Source organism: Pseudopipra pipra, chromosome 1 (genome assembly GCF_036250125.1).
Source record: "Pseudopipra pipra isolate bDixPip1 chromosome 1, bDixPip1.hap1, whole genome shotgun sequence".
Taxonomy (NCBI): Eukaryota; Metazoa; Chordata; class Aves; order Passeriformes; family Pipridae; genus Pseudopipra; species Pseudopipra pipra.
In genome coordinates this window covers 84,566,029-84,574,814 of record NC_087549.1, presented here as the reverse complement: position 1 = coordinate 84,574,814, position 8,786 = coordinate 84,566,029, and the positions used below count along the sequence as shown (strand labels likewise).

The 8,786-nt window shown below is 43.9% G+C and overlaps 1 protein-coding gene across 2 annotated transcripts; it reads right to left on the bottom strand.

Annotated features, from left to right (window-relative positions):
- Positions 1 to 774: 774 nt before the first annotated feature.
- LOC135418033 (serpin B6-like) lies at positions 775 to 8,662 on the bottom strand. 2 transcript variants are annotated; one of them, XM_064662855.1, is made up of 8 exons: positions 8,521 to 8,662; positions 6,235 to 6,339; positions 5,666 to 5,843; positions 4,628 to 4,765; positions 3,912 to 4,029; positions 3,541 to 3,683; positions 2,164 to 2,331; positions 775 to 1,234 (listed from the first exon to the last, which is right to left on the bottom strand). In XM_064662855.1, the coding sequence occupies exons 3-8, from the start codon at positions 5,831 to 5,833 to the stop codon at positions 830 to 832; spliced, it is 1,140 nt and encodes a 379-aa protein (XP_064518925.1). In that variant the 5' UTR covers positions 5,834 to 5,843; positions 6,235 to 6,339; positions 8,521 to 8,662; the 3' UTR covers positions 775 to 829. The 2 variants fall into 2 exon arrangements, with proteins under 2 accessions (XP_064518925.1, XP_064518934.1); XM_064662864.1 differs by lacking the exons at positions 5,666 to 5,843; positions 6,235 to 6,339; positions 8,521 to 8,662 and having other exon boundaries at positions 3,912 to 4,019; positions 4,628 to 4,759.
- Between the last annotated feature and the right edge of the window lie 124 nt (positions 8,663 to 8,786).

Genomic DNA, 8,786 nt, shown 5'->3' with positions numbered 1-8,786 from the left:
ACAGAACCCAGGTGTGCTCTGTCCAGAATCGTTCTCTTCCTACGACAGACTTAAAAAGGTATTTATAAGTTAGGGTTGAAAAAAAGGAACAGAGTCCCACAGTGCTCGTGGTTTTTTTATTATTTCAGGAACAGGAACTCCAAAACACAAACACAGCCCTGCGTTAAGAAAGGTGTTTCAGCTGTGTCTTTGGCATTATACCGTTCAGCTATGATGTTTAAGAAACTATGAATAGGATAAATATATAACGATAGCAAAAACGTTAAAGCTTTGTCATGCAAATATTGCAGAGGCACCATATGCTCTTTTGTTACATTCTTTGTTAAAGGACTAGAACCAGGAGACAGGTAAACCCAGGAGTTCTGTGGTGATGAAACAAAGGTTCTCACCCCACAAACACCCCATAAGGACATCTGCTACAAAAACATACTTTCATTCCCATTCCTGCCCAAGTCCTTGTCCAGTTAGTAGACAAAAAAAAAAAAACAACATCTAGGCAGGGTGCTCAGCAACACCTGGAACAGGCTGCCCGACTCAGCCTCATGGACACTAAAAGTCAAGTCAAGGACAGGAGAAGCCTTCGCTGAGCAAGTGGGATGTTACTTCTGTCAGCAAGAACCTCCACACAGGTGCACAGGGAGAGAGGTGTTTTACACAGCGCTTCCTGTCGATTTCTAAGCAGCTCAGTTATTCTTGCCAAGCCCCAGATCAAGACCACAGAAGAGGGTTCAGGCACAGCTCAAAGAGGCAATTAGTGCAAAAGGAGTCACCCTATTCTAGAGAAATCTTTATTGTGTAATGGCCCCTATCCTGCCAAGACAACTCCTCTTCAGGGAGAGCAAAACCTGCCACAGAACAAAATGCTGGAAGATTTGTTGTGCCGGATGAAGAAGAGGAAGGGATGATCAGCAGTGAAATCCGGAACGATCATTGCACAGCGCATCATCATTATTGCAGCTGTGGCAGCAGCCGCTTCAGTGCCTTCTTCGTTGACTTCCACAAAGGACTTGTGAACCACTTCAGAGAGCACCAGCTCACTGCCAGATGACATTCCTGAGAAGTCTGCCTTCCTCAAGTCAAATGCATCAGGCATTCCCATGCAGATCAGAATGGGTTTCAGATCATAATTTTCTTCCAGTTTAAATCTGGGTAAAGACACCCTCACCTCTGTAGAGTCCATCATTTCAGGATTGATCCAATCTATCAGCTTCTCATATGTAAGTTCTCTTTCCAGCTAAAGAAAAACCCCACATTTTTTTAGTTACAGTGAGAAGTGAGTCAGTGTGACACAAGCAAAAGAAGTGATTACTGGGTTTGTTTACCTAGCGCAGGACATGCATCTTTTTTACAGTGGTTTAGAGTGTCTCAAGCCAAAAGTGCAAGTTATACTTCTTACTACAGACTACGGCCCCAGCCAAGATCATTCCCATATGCTTTTTTTGGTAGGGACAATAGGGATTAATGCCTTCCATGTAATCTTTACTTTTACAGAACATGTTAGGATTGTTGGGGTTTTTTACATTTTTATATATGGGAAGCAATGGCACAGGAACTGCTGGCCAAGTCCCAAAGCAACTGAACTCAGTTCTTCTGTCTCTTAACCAATGGTTCCTCCTTCACGTTGACAGGGAAGGAAAAAGTCTGCTCATAAGGCCCTTCACCATCAGTGACAGAAAACCTTATTAATAAACTTGTCCAGATCACAAAATACTCCAAACTTGTATCCCATCTCCAACAGAGGAGATCCTACCCTCTCCTGTGAGCCTATTGCCAGGTGCTGTGCCATAGACCATCTGCCAGCTGCTCAGAATAGAAGATCTACAGGAGAAGCCGCAGGACTTCCTAAGACACCACCCAAATTCCCCCTCTCCACTTATGATGCTCACCATACCACGCCTTCACCAGAACCACAGCTGACCTCTGCTCCTGAGGAGGGTCAGATCTTCTTCCAGAGCCTCTGCCTAAGGAGGCAGCACCCAGCTTGAGCAGCAGTGACACCAGGTGGGCTACTCACTTTGGGGGCAGGGAACTATTGGACATTTCAGCTGGCATTGAGCATCAGCGACAGAATAGCTCTGGAACCAAACTGAGGTCTATGTGCTATACCAGACTTTCTTCCCGGGAAGGATACAGGCTGTCCTTGCATTCAGCTCAACAACTTACTCTTTCCAAGCCCGTGGATCCATCCTGGATTGCATCAGGGAGCAGGATGATCATGCTGAGTTCATTACCAACATAGGGCAGCTCAAGGATTTTGGTCTGCAAGTCTCCAATATAGGTCATGTTAAATCTATCCTTCTTGAACATCATCTGCACAGGCTTGGTCTCGTTCTAAAAGTTAAGAGATGTCATCAGTTAGTGCTGAGCTACTGTGCTGCTCTCAAAATACAGAGCAGGCAGCCAGTTATTGAGAGTTTTCGAGAATTTGACCAAAGAGAACTAATCACACATCACAGAGTAGAGACACAGCACTGTCTTCTGTACATCACTAAGATTCACTGAGATTTAATTCTTAATTACAAAGTTAGAAATCTCGGTGAAGATTCCTCTAAGGAAATATGGCAAATATGTGTCCTTGCCCTTTTTCTCCCTGAAGAACTAGTGACAAGCCCTGAACAGAGCCGCTAAGAAGCAGGGGCTCTGTTCCTTGCTCTAAATGAATAAAAGTAATTTCAATATATAGACTTTCATTTTTAGTCCATTTGGTTCCAAGTACTACAAAAAAGAAGAATTTAAATACTTTAAAATTATACTAAAAATACCAAGGAAGTGAGAGCATTATTTTGAATTCTTACAAGTCATAAGCATAGTAAGGAGGGCAGAGATTTTCATTTTCTGCTCTCTCATTCCATTTCCACATGGACCAACAGCTACTATTGCTTCAATCATTATTTTCCTCCTTTTCAGTCTCATTGTTGCAGTAGGTAGTATAGGGTGAGCAGTAACATTCCCTGTTGAAAAAGTGGTATTAACCATTTCAAACATTCTTGGATATGTTCCAGCACTGGGGGAGGGACACTTCCAAGTCAGCCAGGAGGGCTTCTGTTCTGCATAATGCTTCTTTGAAGCAGGTGAGTTAAGGAAGGCATGTTAGCAGGTCTTGTTCCTGACACCGGAGGCCAACCCAGAGGTGCAGGGGATCCTGAGGGGCAGCCAGGCCCTGTTCATGACAGTAGCCAAGCCTTCCTCACTAGCCCTGATCTGCTTCTAAAAGCAAGACAGTAAAACTTGGAGGTCTTCACAAGAGATTTTTCCCCCATTTCTTTTGGATCACTTCACTGGTAGAAATGCAGCAAAAAAGCATTGACTGAAGAAGACTTACATCCACAAGTTTTTGCACCTGTCTTTGTGTTCAACTTTCTAGTAATTACGTGAAACTTTACAGAAACTCAACAAAGACAGCATCCATAGGAAAGGGAGGGGGCATATGGAAGTTCATATAGCCTAACCAAGGTCACCTTGCTTGAATGCTATTTCTTCAGAATGCTATGGGTTCATTTCAGATTCACAGCATATTCCCATCATTTCAGCACATCATACCTTGTTAATCTGAAATGGCCTTTCTTCCGTTCTCTCTTTATTGAACTGCTTTTCCCAGTTGCCTTTGAAATAGATGGCATTCACCAACACAAGTCTGGTCAGGGAATCAAGAACCCCCTCCGCCAACAGGTTCTGAATTTTACCTTTGTGATACAAACAAACAACATTTCAGAGTTGGACACATATCTAATTATTATCCATAGACTATCGACTCTGCAATTAAGACATAATACAGAAGAGAATTATGTACCACACAGAGCAGGAGCTCAACAGTTGGGTTGTTTTAATTCACAACCTCATATCCTGAAATAGCTCCTTACCCAAGCCATGGCCACCAGGAAATACAACAGGGCCCTTTGCAAAGCACTCACCTTCAGTCCTTTCCTCCACCCAGCCATTGATTTGTTTTCTGGAATCCTCCCAAGCGTTCATGAAGTCAGTCGGTTCCAGTCCAGCGTGGTAGGATTTCTGACTCGACTCTAGAAATGACTAACAGGGACATGCCCAACAGATTTGCAGCAAGAGATTTGGCTCTCATTCAGACATGCAGGATTCTTAAACACACCAAGAAAATCTGCCTACTTTCCTCCCCCAGCTTCACATAGAACACTTAAAGTTCTGGCTGACATTTATAAGGTGTATACAAACTATTTGAACTAGGAATTGTCCCCTGTATGGTTGATTTACTGTGCTACAAACCTCTATGTAACTTCACTGACAAATTAAGTGGCTGCTGTTTTTTGTTGTTTTTACTTTATGCTTCAGTGAGATAAAATATGATTTGTTTATAAGACTTCTGCTAAGAGATACATCATCCTTTTGTCCCACAGCCAAAAATGTTAGTGGATCACAAAACTCAGACAATGGAGAGACTGACAGAGTTTACCCTATTTTGCAACACTCAGGGTATCTGAAAGGAGATTCTCCACCAAATTCAGATACCAGGCTCTGGCATCATCTATTGCATTGCTAGTCCTCAGCTCAGAAAATCTGGAAAGCAGAGCCCAAAGCCTGCCTTTGACCTCCAAATAAAACAGGTAGCAAGTACATTAGACTAAGAAATGCCACATATTTCATGGTTACTTACTGAGAGAAACTCAAACGTCTTTTCCCCATAAAGCCGGTTTGCAGTTCTCAGGATGTATTTGGTGTTTGGATCGTTAATTTCAGAGAGAAGGGATTGATACCCATTGTGAGCATCCTCAGCTTTGTTCAGAGAAAGCACCTGCAAAAAGACAACATCTTCATTGGTTGCACAAGTAATTAATTAAGGAGCAGAAGAGTCAGCAGTATTGAGTTTTCTTCCCTCGGGTCAATCACTGGAGGATCACAGAATGGCTGAGGTGGGAAGGGATCTCTGGAGATCAGAGTATGACCCCCTGCCAACCCAGAAAACCTATAGCCAGCGGCCCAGGACTGTGTCCAGATGGACTCTGAATAACTCCAGTATGGCAAAAATATGATTTTGGAGAAATTTTTATAGATTTAAATAGTAACAATATAGGAGGTTACACTCCTCTTCCACTTTGCAAAAGAGGCAAACATCATAACACAAATGATTGATTGTTCATTTCATAATGCCAATTCATTAGTAAAACATATACCATGGGGTATTTGCCAACTGAGCAAGTTTAAAAAGAAAAAGTAAACCAAGGTGCAGGTACCACTTTGACATGTAGACAGCGTAGATTTTTTAAATTATTTTTTTTACGTGCCTGGCTACATTTTAAAAATATATTTCATCAGACAATAAGAGCAAACAAGAAAGCAGAAGGCAGTATTACACATAGCTAGAGATTCATGGAACCAACAAAAAAAAATCCAAAAAAGAAACCAGGTACTTTTTAATTACATATGGAAAGATTTGTCTCAAAAAAAAAATCAAAAACCCACACACAACAAAACCCAGAAACCCAACAAAACTCTCTTAATTTCATACTGAAAGAAGCTCCTCCTAATGAAAACATGTTCTGCTTGCACACACACACCCCAAAGGAAGAGTTCTGTTCTTATAGAGCAGAGTGACAACCCCAGCTAAGAAGAAGCACACATCGCAGACTATAAGACATGTCTGTTGCTCATATGCTCACATCGCATTCAATCCACTAAGTTTATTTTCACCTACCTTTGTTATCTGGGCTTCGGTGTTACCTTTTGAACCCAGCAAAACCATAGACAAAGCAGAAGAAATACTAAAAGGGGAAAAGAATAGATTCTGACCACTTTTCTTCTCACACAGCTGTCTTAAGAGGTCCAGGGCAAAAGTGGTATTTGCTGCACACAGGCTTGCCATGGTTTCAAACCTGGCAGATAAAACACAGAACAAAAATGGATCGAATTTATTGGAACACAAAAAAACTGGTTCTCTCTTTCACGTTTCCCAGCATAAACTAGCCAGCAAATGTCAGCATTAGGCTAGAAAACTATCCCCTGAATGGAAAACTGATTTGGTGGCACAAGCACCTTAAACCCCATACAACCCTCTTGAGTTATTTTAGGGATTTACTGTCTGCTTTTGTATTTCAATCCCATACCTACGTAACATTGCATCTTTTGAGATGATCAGGCACAACAGGATTATTTTCAGAACTCACTGAAAGAAAGCTCTCTTATCTCACAAAGAAAATAATTTGCCTTTATACAAACACCAGACCAAAAAGTTAGACATCAGAATGGCCAATTACAAACTCTTACCTTCTCTAAGTCTATAGATCTTCAGCTGTACCTTCAGCTTACTCCTACGTGTGCACGCTGTGTTTTAAACAGCTGGGCTGGGAGAAGTCAGCAGAATGACTTGTCCTACAAGATAAAAAAGGAAAGAAAAAAAAACTAATTTCATCAGCATGACAGATTACAGCAATTTCCTACTGTAGCATAAAGAAAAAATCAAAGTCCATTTCAGTTCCATTTCATTGCCTACAACACGGAAACACACACAAGAAAAAACTTGGTGCTTGTCATCCTCATCTCTGTAGGTAGTTAACTTGAGATTAAACCACACACCTATAAAAAGAGCAATAAATACTAGAACACTGAGTTAACCACAGATAAGTATCATGAATCATAAGATAGCAGCTGGTAGTAAATGTCTCCGTGTTTTGTTCTTCCCTTAAGGTAGGGCCTACTGTTTATACGTTGCCAAAAAATATAAAGCCAACACCTTATTCATACTACTGATTCATTATCTCAGATAACTAGCTGAAAAGTGCCAGTTTCTGCATACATGGTTTTCCACCCAAGAAAATTTCTTGCTAGGAGCTTCACTATAAGCAGTAGCAATTTTCTCCTGTTTCTCTTCTCCCATAACTGAAAAAAACGCTAACCGAACAAAAAAACCAAGCAAGCTTAGAGGGAAAGAATCCTCCAATTGTGTCTGAAACATGTAACTTAAGTACTTTGTAGCGTAAGTAGGAGACACATAGTGTTCATGTTAGTTACAGTGAAAACCGGAATTTTACTAATATCCCAATACCTGCAGATTGCTAGCAATAAAGTCTTTTGACTTCCAGGTCAAAGCACACAGGAATAGTGACAGCAGCAAGCAGTTATTTCCTAGGAAGTTTCTGCAGGTCTTCCATGACAAGCAAGAATGTACAGACAAAAGGATGCAACTCACACTATTTGCCTGCTTCAAAACCAGCGCATTTAACCAAATTATAAGTAATATTGCAATAGCTGGGACACACGATTAGGAGTTTTATCTGTGCAGTTAACTATGCTTTCTCTGCAGCTCAGGAATACCAACATAACTACTGACATCCCTCTTTGGAGACAACGTAGAGTGACTGCACTTTAAGGAACTTATGATATACGTACATATTTGTCAATCAATTGTAAACTGTTTGCGGCAAAACCCTCGGTGATCAGAAGGTTTTCTGACAGCAACTCATTCCTCACTCAGGTCTCCCCGTGGGCTCTGCAGGTCAGCAGTAAGGCACTCGTGCTGATGCTCGTTTCTGCATGCCTGGACCCTGTGTGTTCCTACCAGTATGAATTTGAAGCATTTGTCTCAGCAATCAACACCTATGCTTTAGAACAGTCTTTATGGACCAAAAAGCTGTATCTAGGTTAGACAGCACACGCTGCAATGCGGGGCCATGGGGGAACCCGGTCGGAGCAGGGTGCAGCTCTTCTCCAGCCTGCAGCCCAAGAGACATTTCCCACGAAGACTGTGACGTGGATCACCGTCCAGTGTACAAGGACCTTCCCCACTTTCTGTAAGCTGTCTCAGAGGAGCCACAAGCCTACTTTTTCAAACACAGAGAAAACTGCGTCTGTGGTACGGATACCCCTTTTCCCACCCTCTGAACCAAAGCAAGCTTCCTTGAGAAACAGGGCTTCATTTTAGGATTTGGAGAGTTGGGAGCGATGTTAAAACGTCTGCAGGGTAAGACCGCTGACAGTTCCTGGTAATGGCTCTTCCCAACACACCTGTCCAGGGGCAGGCGGTGGGATGCGTGGGAGGACACAGCCCAACCCCGCCAGCTCTTGGCCCCTGTGCCTCAGCCGGAGTGGAGGGGGGCAGGGAGGAGCCTGACAGTGACCCAGCAAGCTGAGGCACAAGAAGCCTAGGGTTTGGCACTCCCTCGGGCGAAGAGTTCCTCCTCCGCCCCCGCCCCGGGTTTGGCACCGCAGGGCGGACGTTTCAGCTCGGCATCGCCGCGGCGCCCCCGTCGCTCCCACACACAAGAAGCGCTCCCGGCGCTCCGCCGCGGCTCCAGCTGGCAAGAAGCAGCGGTGTGTAGGGAACGTCCCGAAAAAGAAAAAAGAAAACCACAAGGAAAGCAATGCCATACAGCACTACTTGTTGGTTGGCTGGTTGGTTTGTTTGTTTGTTTTTAAGGAAAAAAAAGGGGGAGGAGGAAAGGGAAAGGGGGGAAGAGGAAAAAAAAAAAGGAAGACAAAAACCCTAAAAACCAACAAACACAAGCGCAAGCTTCCCGCAGAAAACCTTCAGGACAACGGAACCGCCGCACTCACCCCGCCGGCCTCCGCGCTCCCCTTTTCCTGGAAGCACAGCCGAGCAGAGGGAGCGGAGCGCGGCCCCTCCCGGGATTCAGCCGGCGGCAGCGACACTCCGCCCTGGGCCGCGCCAACAGCGCGGGGCCGCGGCCCCTCCCGACAAGATGGCGGCCGTACCGCGAGTCGGCTGCCCTGAGAGCCGCCCCGCTCCGAGCCTTTGCAGCCAGTGATTTTCCATCTCTGCCTCCCTCTCGTGGCAGAGCGTACAGAAAACACCCTCAGTC

Excerpts from the sequence above, each read along its gene's own strand:
- LOC135418033 (XM_064662855.1), bottom strand. The coding sequence starts at position 5,833 with ATGGCAAGCCTGTGTGCAGCAAATACCACTTTTGCCCTGGACCTCTTA. Across the intron at positions 3,684-3,911 it reads GGTGGAGGAAAGGACTGAAG|GTAAAATTCAGAACCTGTTG; the intron begins GTGAGTGCTTTG and ends TGTATCACAAAG. Across the intron at positions 2,332-3,540 it reads GGCCATTTCAGATTAACAAG|AACGAGACCAAGCCTGTGCA; the intron begins GTATGATGTGCT and ends CTTAACTTTTAG.